General features: G+C 39.6%; 1 protein-coding gene across 4 annotated transcripts in view; it reads left to right on the forward strand.

The window, feature by feature from the left end:
* Window positions 1-12,831, forward strand: part of rasgrf2a (Ras protein-specific guanine nucleotide-releasing factor 2a) — a 41,794-nt gene that overhangs the window by 15,272 nt on the left and 13,691 nt on the right. For all 4 annotated transcript variants that reach the window (XM_036594299.1, XM_036594300.1, XM_036594302.1 and 1 more), the window contains exons 11-18: window positions 398-558; window positions 1,159-1,225; window positions 2,482-2,618; window positions 4,271-4,353; window positions 5,118-5,366; window positions 7,575-7,667; window positions 7,995-8,404; window positions 12,294-12,419. In XM_036594299.1, the coding sequence (XP_036450192.1) occupies window positions 398-558; window positions 1,159-1,225; window positions 2,482-2,618; window positions 4,271-4,353; window positions 5,118-5,366; window positions 7,575-7,667; window positions 7,995-8,404; window positions 12,294-12,419 (1,326 nt within the window). The remainder of the gene's footprint in view (window positions 1-397; window positions 559-1,158; window positions 1,226-2,481; window positions 2,619-4,270; window positions 4,354-5,117; window positions 5,367-7,574; window positions 7,668-7,994; window positions 8,405-12,293; window positions 12,420-12,831) is intronic.

Here is a 12,831-nt window from a genome sequence, read left to right on the forward strand (position 1 = left end):
GTTTTTAAAGAAGTGCGCATGGAAGCTTTCCAAATCATGTGCCCCGATCAGCTATGGCTAGCCATTCAAAAGTAGAATGTAGACTATACATCACATGTCGCAAAAAAGACGGTGAATGGAACATGATCTATATACAAAACCCTACAAAACGATTGAGCAAGCATTGTGCCAGATGCATGGAAAGGGTGCATGTTTTCTATACGTTTACGCAATGTATTTACAGAGAAAGTAAACGACCCACACACACAACTTTGGCTTGTATTTTAGTGCTATTTCTCTCATTTCAAGGAGAAAAAATACATCTCTATTTCTTGAACTACTGAAGAGCAGTGACACTTTGAAGATAGCACAGTATTTTGCCAATTCTAAAGGGTTAATGTTCTCTGTCCCCCTGCAGGCTCTCTAATTCAGCTGCCCTCTGCGGAGAAAGGCAAACTCAGCAAGGTGCGCTTGGGTTCGCTGTCTCTGCGGAAAGAGGGTGAGCGCCAGTGTTTCCTCTTCACCAAGCACCTCCTCATCTGCACGCGCACATCTGGTGGCAAGTTGCATCTACTCAAAGTGAGTCTTCTCATATGGTAATGTAGGTGAAACATAACTCTACAGTTCTATACAGTACTAGTACAGTATTGGCCGAACCAATACGAACATTTTATGGCAGATACCGATTTTTTAGGGGGCTAAAATTCCTATAAATGATCATATCAGGCAATATAATTAGTTACATAAGTGTAAGTAGTGCTACACTGCTCTGGCCAGATGTTCCAGTTTGCAGCCAGAACTATCTTCACCGTATACTCACAGAACCACTGATGTAACTGCCTGGTTAGCGATCTGTCTGATTCTGTAAATGATCTTTGTGTCAATTTGTCTGATATATGAATATTTTATAGCATACAGTCTAACTACATTTGTCCTACGGTCCAGTTTTAAAAAAATGCATATAAATACATGTCTTGTAACACCTCTAGTGTAACTGCACACTCACATATTATTTTATCATAAGCTGGTGCAAAATGATTTTGCACCATCATTTAATATTGTTGTGAAAACACTAAGAGTACAATATTTCAGTACACATCATACTGAATATATTGCTTTGTAGTTGTCAGTTAATAACTGTGTAATGACATGGCACTTGTTCTCTCTTCTGATTTACAGCAAGGAGGCACACTGTCTCTGATAGAATGCACTCTTATTGAAGAGCTAGATGCCAATGATGAGGATTGTAAGTACTGTGTCAGCCTACAAACTTAATTTGGTGATGCTTTGTGCCAAGAACATCTTAAAGAGCTCAAACTTCTTGGAGAGTGACTGATTTAGTTCGAATTTAGTTTGATGTTCTACTCTAGGTACTGATGTTGGATGCTTAATTCTGGAACACAACTCCAAGGTTGAAGGCTTGTCAATTGGATAAAGCTCCATTGCTCCAGGGAATGCAGTTCCAGTGCTCCAGAGCCCAATGCTTTGTGTACCTCTAGTAGACACTTGGCTTTGGGCATGGTGCCCTAAGGATGATGTGCGGCTTCTCCAGAGTGTCCTATTTTATTGGCAGTGCTTTTCAATGGAGATTATGCGTCCTGTGCGCACAATTGAACGCCTGTATCAGCAACAGTAGCTTAAAGTAGCTAAAGTAGCTAAATTCAGTGTTTGTGTAACATGTTTAACAATAATTATAGTTGTACCACCACCCAGCTTTGAAACATATTTATTTGGAAGTTGAAGTTGTTACCTGGATACTCAGGATACTCAGCCCAATGTACTTGCGCCAGTTTCAGGTGCAAATTGGGACTCATTCAGCTCATGTGAAATGTACGAGAGTGGTGCACAAGCCTAAACACACATTTTATAGGCAATGTGCATGGAAAAACTTACATATGCATTGAGGAAGGGCCACGCAAAATATGAGAAGATTGCACAGAAAATGGGCAGAAGTATTAGACATGCAGCTGATTACCAGTTTACTGAAGTTTGACTAACTACTAGTGGCTGGTTTTGTATGCATTCTTTTTGCCTGTTACAACTAAGTGATCATTTGCAGTAGGATCTCAAAGGGATGTTATTGAGAGACTTCCTTTAACAATGACTGCAGACACAATGGCTAGACAAAGGCACAAGCCTCAAACACCAGTAGAGCATTACTAACTCTCTGGATCAGATGTACACATTTGAAAAGAAGCAGTACAAAATATCCTTGCTGATGGCTTCATTGTTTTACTGTGCCTTTTAAACCCTGCATCTTACAAGCACTGGAGTTAGTAGGCAGGCCTACGCACATTTATGTGATGAAGCTGTAGCAAAGTAAATCAAACATTAATTTCAGGCATAGTGTGGGCACATATTGTTGCAGTTTCACTAAGGCACATTCTGCAAAGTGCCTGTGTCCAAACATAAATTTGGGCCTTATTGTTATAGAAATGTTATCTAAATGTGCACCTGGGTTATCCAGTAGTATGGCATTACTGTGAAATTTGTGTCCTGTAGATAATGCTGCAGGTCAAGGCTTTAGTCATCTGGAGTTTAAGGTGGTGGTCGAGCCAGCAGATGGTCCCTCCTTCGCTGTGGTCCTGCTGGCTCCATCTCGCCAGGAGAAGGCTGCCTGGACCAGTGATATAAGCCAGGTAAGCCACAGTCTGTGTTGATTTTTTTTTTTTGTTGCCTGAGACACAAACATGCAGCCTAAAGCTTTAAATGACTGCCAGCTCTCAGGATACCAGTGCTGTAGTAATAATCAAGATTGTTTTTCTGTAATTCTCAAGATTCTAAATGCAGAGGGACTGTGGGCTTACACACACATGCACACACAAGAATAGAGCACACAGAGAGCACATCTAGTAAAACTGAGCACCAGACCTGCAGCAGGTCTGTCTCTAGAGTGCTGTATGTTTTGCGGTGCAGGTGAGGTAGGGGCTCTGGGGACAGAGCTGCTTGTTTTGATGTGAAGTTCAGGGTGTTTCCAGTCCCTCCCTCCACCTGCACTATCCCCACTGGGGCCACAACACTCTGTGGTTTTACAGCTTGCTCAGCCATACTCTTCATACTCTAGTATGTAGGATTGTTTAAAAGAAAAGCATAGTGTGGTACACAAAGAAAAGCGCATTACTTGTAGCTGTCCAATGAGTGGTTATTGCACTGGGTGGAGCTTTGGTCATTCAAGTGACTGCCTGACTAGGTCCTAGTCCCACCAACACAATGATGTTTTAACACAATAATACATTTCTGCTGAAGGAGAGGTCAAAGGGAGGTGAATGCAGTGACTGCAAGTATGAATCCCTCACTTTCACATGTACACATAATGGATAGCACATCTGTTTGTTTTTAAGTTTTAAAATACTCTTTCATCTGTTCATCACAATTTTTTGTGTATTTTATCCTTCATTTATTTAATTTCCAGTCCAGTTCAGTCGTTAAGTTATTCATTTTTCAGGAGATATTTCTGAGGAGATTAGATATAAGATAATCCTCTTGCATAAGGAAGGGGAGAGTCAAAGGAAAATAAGTGGAAAAAAAACAGGTGTTTCCAAAACCGGAGTTCAAAAAATAATTCAAAGATTATAGAGAAAATGGGACTCCTAACAACTGTGCATGACCCAGTAGACCACCAAAACTGTCACCATCAGATAAGAGGTACTTAAAGCTTTCATCTTTGAGAGAGAAGAGAAAATCAAGCTCCACTCTTGCTTCAGATCTGACAAAATCCACAGGTGTTTCTGTCTATCCTTTAACTGTGAGAAGACAACTCTGTGGGTCTGAAAGAATGTGTGGCTGTTAAGAAGCTGTTACTGACAAAAAAAGAAAGTGGACAAAAAGAAGAAAATTTGCAATGGACTGACCACCCCAGAGCCAAGATCTCAACATCATTTGGAATTGCTTGTATTGCAAGAAACAGAAAAGACTAAATCTTGAAGTTGTGAAAAAATATCCCTGCAGTTTTTTTTTGAAAAACTGAAAGCAAGTAATTAAAGCAAAGAGTGGACACACTGAATGAAAAAAGAGGTGTCTGTTTATATATTTATTTATTTTAAATATATGTTTCCTGCTTTCTAACAATGGAAAATGAATACCTTGTGCTTATTGCTGCTTTGCGTGGAACTTAAATACATAAAGTATGGTCTCTGAATTTTGCACATCACTATATATTTTATAATTAAATGTAATTTTCCTATAAGACTGACAGGGGCCATTAGTCACAGATTAATATGATGAAGGGGAACTGAAATTAAACAGTTAAATATACGTTGTTTTTCTTCCTGTTTCTGGGCCGTTTGTGAAGTGCATCGACAATATCCGCTGCAATGGCCTGATGACCAGTGTGTTTGAAGAGAACTCCAAAGTCACTGTGCCTCACATGCTCAAGTAAGAAATTTAGCAAGACAAACATCCACTTGCAATAACATTAATTTGAGATGATGCTAATATGACTACTGCATGAAAGCTAAGGGCATCATTTAACATGATCTCAGCTGAATTGTTGTTAACTTGCCTAAGACGGCAGCTTGCGTTCATTATTACTAACATTACCTCTTTAACCCAGTGGTTGCCAAACTGTGGTTTACACTTAATTTAAACTTCATTTCGTTCCATCAGCCGGCTGTGCAATAACACAAGTTCTTCCCTGATACACACAACGCAAACAGCTCTGCACTCACCAACTGCTGATCAAGAGATCCTCACTGAAAGTGCTACAGGCTGATCTTTGAATTCTATTTAATCTAAAGCCAATACCAGATTTCTGGATAGCGTTGCGCTCTGCCGTATATACATGAGTGATGAGTAAGTGGGATATTTATAACATCCAAATGAACAGCAAATAAAGTGAATGAAGTGAGTGCCCTTATGTAGACCACTGTGCACATATAAAAACATTATTCAATATATCTGGTGTAAAGCATCATCGCATTATAAACATGTTTGAACTTTTAATGGGGAGTAATTTTATAAGGCTAAATGTCTAACATGCATCATGCCAATGCGCACACATGTAAGTGTAAGGAGTGAGAGGGGGTACGCAGCAGGAGGTTTAATGTCTGAAGGTGTACCTGACTGCAAAACGTTTGGGAACCGCTGCTTTAACGTGAAACAAAATTATGAAACATGAGGTTAATGTATGCGCTCTATAGGTCTGACATCCGCCTACACAAAGACGATGTGGATATTTGCTTTAGCAAGACGCTCAACTCTTGCAAGGTGCCGCAGATCCGCTACGCCAGCGTGGAACGTCTTCTGGAGAGGCTGACCGACCTGCGCTTCCTCTCCATTGACTTCCTCAACACCTTCCTGCACACTTACCGCATCTTCACCACTGCTGCTGTGGTCATGGACAAGCTGGCTGATATCTACAAGAAGCCTTTCACCTCCATTCCTGTCAGGTCAGGCCTGATGATATTATCAGATTAAAGGATTACAATTGCTAAAATGCCAAGAATGAATAAGGGCAACTGGCCACCAGGTTATCATGATGACATTGACATGGTAATGCAAATTAATTGTCCACTATTTATTTTCATCCAGCACTAACAGTTTTGGGTTGAAATGTTCCTTTAATGAGGTTTCAAACTGCTGGCCTGCAGGCCACATCCTTCATGTGGCCCATATCATATTAACAGTTTATCCTTAGATATAGATATTTTTTCATCTGATTAGATGAAAGTAGATGAAAGAAGATAGTTTTGCCTCACCTACCAGCCACTGCGGCTGGATACCGCAGCGTTAAAAAGACACCGGTGCGCTAATCACCACCTCAGTGACTTATTTAATGTGCCATGTGTAGTAGCGCTGTTACCGCCAAGTTTTATTAATCTGGCCCAGAGTATTTATACTACCGCTGCTGCTACTAGTAGTAATAGAAATAATAGTAATAGTAGAAGTTTGTGATTGCAGAAGAATTGCTAACAAAAATTGTGGTTGGTATAGTGTAGTGGGTAACACCTCTGCCTTCTACACTGTAGACTGGGGTTCAATCCCCCACCTGGGCAAACACCCTGCACTATACCAATAAGAGTCCTTGGGCAAGACTCCTAACACTACCTTTGCCTACCTGTGTAAAATGATCAAATTGTAAGTCGCTCTGGATAAGAGTGTCTGCCAAATGCTGTAAATGTAAAAATTGACTAATTTAATCTACATGTTATGTAGTTAAAATTCAGACTTGGAAAAATGTTTTCAACTCCCTCACTTGGAGAGAACCACCTGGCTTGTGCCCCCCAGGTAATTTGAGTTTAAGACCTCTGCTTTGATGTATTCTGATTTTCACCCTATGGCATGCGGTGACGATGCAGTGAGTTTTGTTCCACAGCTCGTTTTCTGTGTGTTCAGGGAGAGTGTGTTCTTAACCTCAGTTTCTACCTGTGTATCACCTTTTATGAGCATAATCTGAACAGGCCTGATTTACTATTAATGTGTAAATGGAGGTCAAACCCACTGATCTAAAAAAGTTCATTCAACCTAAAAAAAAATGACTTCATGTGGTGACAAGTAGTTTAATTGCTTTTATTCTACTCAAACAAATACTTTGAATGAAACATTTGTTCATTCCGTATATTTATTTCAGTTGAATAAAACTATTATTATTTCAGTTTATTATACCGGTATGCAAAGTTTGAACCAACCACATTTAAAAATTGTGAATTTTTTGAATAATTTGTATTTATATATAGGTGGCTCTTCCAGTGGCACCTTCATCTAAGTCATAATAATATGTCAAAAACCATATCTTTATTCAACAAATAGTTGAAATAGTAAACAAAAAGTCACTAATGGAAAAATGTGTGGACACTTATAATTAGTAACTAGTGAAACCTCCTTTACTGACAATAACCTCAAACAACACTTTTTATAGCTTCTGATCAGTCTTGTGCAGCAGGTAAGAGGTATTTTAAACTGTTCCTCTACATCAACCTGTTTCAGTTCATGTATTTTTCTGCCATGTCTTGCTTCAGTGCTCGCCTTTACCTCAACCACAGAAGGACTGAGGTCAGCATTCTACCAGTCTAAAATACAGAATCTTTTCTCTTCTAGGCTCTCAGTTATTGATTTAGTTTAAATAATTATGTTGCATGACCCAAACTCTCAAGCCCAGATTTACTAGACAATTACTGAACACATGCAAACGTGATAACATCCACATACAATGTACAAGCATATCTATAAACAGGGTCCATGGATTGACTACTTAATCCACACTGGTGCTGAATCTCCTCCAGCTTAATGAGCCATTTATGTAAAGATCTAGATCATTCCAGTTGGCAATACTGATAACACAGAAGGCTGCAAAAAGCAAATGAACCCTGTTTTGTTTTTGTTTTTTTGTAGCCTAACAAGGGTTCACTGATTTGTTTAAACTACATATAGGTATAGTGCCATCACAATAAGTAGATGTATTACTGCAATATAATAGTTTGTCCATTGTGATGCCCTAGTGCATGGTGCAGTGAACAAAGGTAAAATTAAATTAATTTAAATTAAACCAGGTATACATATGTGTCCTTAGAAGTGTATTAGCAATGTGTACAGCACAGTAGACCCTAACCCAGACCCTCCGCCCTTCCTTCCTGCTCCACTCTCACTGTCACTCACAGGATTCAGTACCACTCATCTGATCGTTTGTCCATCTCCTCCATCTGTCCAGACTACAGTCTGAAGATCACAAGGCTCGCCCTGGACCAGTCCAAGTAAACACATTGTGCATATCTGTTTAGCCTTCTCCTCCTACTTCTTCTCCTCCTGTATCTTCTGTACCATATCTGAACTGTTATCTCAATTGTGTCTCACCCCATCACAGCAAAACCATACCTTTCAATCTGAGTGTTGGGAAATGATAAACCATGCCCCAGCACAGGTTTTAGAAGTTATGACCTGTTATTGGAAAAAATGCTGCCCCTTTTTTGTTTCAGTGCAGTTCTGAATATGCATTGTGTTCCTGCACTGTGCATTTATTCTTATCTCTGTCTTTCGTTCTCTCTTTCTCCCTCACTCTCTCCCTACTTCTTTTCCCTCAGGTCTCTTGAGCTCTTCTTTGCCACTAACCAGGGCCCCTGGGGCAGCGAGCACCTGAACAACAAGTCCCCCCGACTGTCACGCAAGTTTTCCTCACCCCCACCCCTTTCCATCCCCTCCCGCACCTCCTCACCTGTGCACTCCCGCAAGCTCTCGCTCAGCTCCCCCGTGGGAGGGGGGAAGACCGTAGCTTTGGACCTGTCAGCTGCCTCCTCGTCCTCTGCAGCCAGCAGTCCCACTTCCACCTATAACCCAGTAATCTCTTCCCCTCCACCCACATGCACAAAGGCCCCCCTAGACCTGAGCCGGGGCCCAAGCTCACCTGAGCTGGCCCCCACTACACCGGAGGAGGGGGGCGAACTGCCACGCATCGACGCCTTCTGTGGCAAGCTAAGGAGGAGCATTCGTCGGGGTGAGTCTGATCCTGAATCGTGTCAATGAACACTGAGTTGCCGATTTGTTAGGCATCATTATTAGGTTACTTAGCTCATTGATCATTTTATAAAGTACACCTGACATGTAGGTGCATTTCATAGATATATAATTACTGACTCTAGAGTGCCTGTTGCTATGCATAGTCAACACCCAAAACAGAGCAGAAAACCAAGAGTATACATTGTTAAGAAAGAACGCTTTAAACAAGGGGGTTGACAATATACTCAGCTCCCAGTATGATTCAGAGATCACTTCATGTGAGGGTCTCAAGTCTCTAAAGTGCAAGTCTAACCCTTCTCTGTCCCAAACACAGCACAGCAGTTCACAGTCATCAATCGGCCAACCCACAGATATAGTATTACATTTTAATGGGCTATTCAGATAATTAAGATGAGGTTACCGAAACGTGAAAAAGGAGCCATGTTTGATAATCAGGGAAGTTGGCTGGTGGGCAAAAAAGTTTAGTGGGCTGGTGGGCAAAAAAGTTTAGTGGACTGGTGGGCAAAATGTTTAGTCATTTTTTGCAACCAAGACAGCTGTTGCTGTTGTAGAGAATGCGAGTGTAACACAGCTGGAAATTTGTACATTTTTATTTTGTTTGAAGTTTATTGTGTTTTATTTAGCTTGAATTCCTGTAAGTATGAATATACACCTTTTATTACTAATCTGATCAAATCAATCAAATTCTGTTCAAAATGTGTGTGCACGCTAGCTCAGAAAATGACACAGTGCGTCCAGCTATAAAGGCAGTGTGCAGGTGCATAGTGCTTCTTTTATGTAGTGGAAGAAAACATGGCAGCACATAGAAAGCTCCAATTCCACATGCTTATCCACTTTATTGGCTGGCATTCACGCATCCCTACTTTAGGTTAGATAAGGTTTATATAAAATCCAAATAAGATATGAAAATTCGGTGACCAATACTAATTTTGGTGGGCTAAAAATTCTTATAACTGATAATATTGTTCAACATTATTACATTTCTCTTTTACTTTTTAAATATATAGTTTTAGTAGTTAGAGTAACTTGAGGTGGAGCAACTGATTTCTTTGCTGCTTTATTTTCTGTTCATTAACTCTGATCTTTCTTGGTTTTCATTAGCTCTCTTCATATTTTTTTAAGTTATAACATGATATTCTCATGTTACAAGTTAGGTTTGGATACATGTTTTGGTAATACTAACTATGATGAGATTCATCAGTTCAGCATGTACTGCTTTCATATAGTTGAACAGGGGGTTACTCATTTTGGATTCCCCAGTGGCACAGCCATATATCGGTGAGATGTTGCAAGTTTTTGAATTCTGCTAACCAAAAAACAAACAGGTTAACAGTGATATCTTTGTTGATACCGATACATCAGTCAGACCGTATTCTCTTCAACGTTATGAAATTGAACATGAAAAATGATGTGAAGTTAAGAACTGCTATGCGTATTGGAAACAAACAAAGCAAAGTAATGGGGAGGTTAGAGTTTACTTGAGAAGGGTCATTGTCAGTGTGTCTGAGGTATTTTTGGAGAGCAGCTCTTCGAGGGGATGTACAAGCTACAGAACGTATCCTTACAAACAGCTTTTTTTTTTTTAGGCTGAAGAGAGGGGCTCTTCTGGGGGCTAGCGTGGTGTGAAGGCTTGTGCACCCCTGCGTCCTGAGAGGAAAATGACATGTAATTAAATGTAGAGGACCCTTACTAAGCTTTTCAGATTGGCAGTGGCTGTCTAAGTGGCTTTCTTCCTTCCGGTGTTGTCATGATTGAGATGAAATGAGGGCAGCAGTTCTACACCACAACTAATGTTCTTATGTTTTTATGTTCTCATTCTTTTAAATTAGGCAATAGACATTAGCTAAAACCAGTGGTGGGCAATGTAACGTTGTTGTTAATGCAATAAATAATGCCAGTATGTTTGTACAATATATTTTGAGTATATTGCGGGCATTGCCTGTATTTCTGCGTGCATCATAAATTGTGGCATTGAAGACATTGTGAAAATGCCTTCAACTGTCTTGATATTATACACTATGTGGCCAAAAGTATCCTGACCGTCATATCTGTGTGAGCTTGTCGGACGTCCAATTACAAAACCATGGGCATTCATGGCCTCTTTGCGCTGGGACCGAACCCTGCTCTCCTACACGGGAGGCCTGTAACTTAACCATTTGGTCAACTACAAAACGTATGCTCTGAGACCTTAACTCAAAACAGAGGGCAGCAAAGAAGAAACATGCAGCACACGGGCTAGCTCAGGCTCTACTGTTTTTCTGCTAACCATCTGTGCTACTGAAGCTTGCTACTTTACGACCCTCCAGAGTCCTTCAAAATAAGAGTTCTGTGACCCACTAACAACACAGTGCCTAACTCCATTTAACTATAACAACAATATTCGTGAACTAAATACAACCTGGCATGTTTGACACCTCAATACTGAATAACTTAACAAAAAAATCTAATGAAACAAGAATATGTGTTTGTTCTTGTGTGTCTATATAAAAAAAAATATATATTTATTTGATTTTGTAGCCTTATAGAAAAGCTGTTAAGGTAATGCTGACTGTTTCTCAGCCATTCAGTGCAGAAATAATGTGCTTGCAGTTCTGATGTAAGTAGTTGTTAGTATTTCATTTCTTATTATTTTACAGAAAAGCAAATGGTGCTTTTGTAGTTTTATATTTTGCTGTTTCTTTAAAGAGGAGTTTAAAGAGAGGTTAGTAAGATTTCTGTTTATTATTTATTACATTCCAAAAAAAAACTTGCGTTACATCCAGCCTGAGACAAATTATTTTAATAGTAATTTATTGCTACATATCATCATTGTGATATCCGTCAGCTTTATTGAACATTGCATTTTATGTCAATATTGTGCAGCCCTACATCAAACCCAGATTTGTTTATCAGACCACTAGATAGTAAAGCATGATACATCACTCCAATGACAGTGATACATTTGAAGTCACTGAGCTCTTCAGTTCGACCCATTCTACTGCCAGTGTTTGGCTATGTGCTTGATTTTATACCTGTTGGCAGTGGGTGTGGCTAAAACACCTGAACTCATTGAGAGTGGTGTCTCATTTTCACTTTGTGTCTCCCTGGTGAAGTTCCTGTATTTTTGTACTGAATTGGTAAAAACTGATTGATTTAATTGGTGAATTGGTGGATTCCTTGAGTGATTAAAGGATTTTTGTTGATGTTCTAAGTGAAATTAGGAACACATCTTCTACAGAAAACACACAACAGCACATTTAAATGCACAATTACTGTTTATTTGATTCATTAAAAGCTATTGGAAAAAAATACAACATAAACGTGGCACATTTAAGGCATATTTTAGATTTTATGCTTTATTTTTTTCCAAGTTTTCCAGTTACTTTGTTCCTTTTATAGGGTGTGTTAACTTATTTTCACTTACAAAATCAACAAAACATGTAATTTGAGAACCTTTTGCATACAAATGTATGTTAACTGGTACCTGATAATTATAATCACCTATTAACAATGGGTGAAGCAATGGGCATTAGTTAGTGGGTGAAATATTCCTTTAGGACATTGTACGCTCAAATAAGCCATTTGCTCTGCTGCCACCAAGAGGACACATATATAACATATTCTTGTTTACTCAAGCTTCCTTAGCTCACAAACTATGACTTGCTGCTATGGCATTCTTTAAAACTTTTTACCTAATCCTTATTTTCCAGAGTGACTACACTAGTGTAAACCATTTCTTACAACATTTAAACATTGGGAAATGTGTCAATCAGCAGTGCAGTCAACAAGTTTTAAATGTTGTGATGTCATGATACTCAGTTACCTTGAACCACTTTAATGTCACAGAAGATGATTTAAATTAATCAGTATATTTTGTGTCCTGACAGCTGTCTTAGAGTCTGTGTCATTGGACAAGTTCATCCCAGAAACACCCACTTCTGTTGAGGCGGGAGACATGTCCCCATGCCGCTCGCCATCCACTCCTCGGCACCTTCGTTACAGACAGGCAGGAGGTACGGGATTTAACATTACTCCTTAATATTTACATTCAATGCATGGTGGTATCCATAACCATTTGCACATATCACTCTGGCTGTTAGCGACCTGGCCCTTATGCACTGTATGTTTAAAAATTTGTAAACACCTGCTCATCCAACATTCTTATTAATAATAATAATAATAATATTAAGTCCCTTTTTAGTAACAGTCTGTTCTGGGAAGGCTTTACACTAGATGTTGCAGATTTGCTATGAATATTTGATTGCATTCAGCCACAAGAGCATTAGTGAGATGAACTGATTAGATCTGATTAGATCTGGATCAGAATCGCCACTCCAACTTATCCCAAAGGGGAGCTCCATCACTCCAGAGAATGCAGTTCTGCTGCTTCACAGCCCAGTGGGGAGTTTTATACCCCTGTAGCTG

Source organism: Colossoma macropomum, unplaced genomic scaffold (assembly GCF_904425465.1).
Source record: "Colossoma macropomum unplaced genomic scaffold, Colossoma_macropomum, whole genome shotgun sequence".
Classification (NCBI taxonomy): Eukaryota; Metazoa; Chordata; class Actinopteri; order Characiformes; family Serrasalmidae; genus Colossoma; species Colossoma macropomum.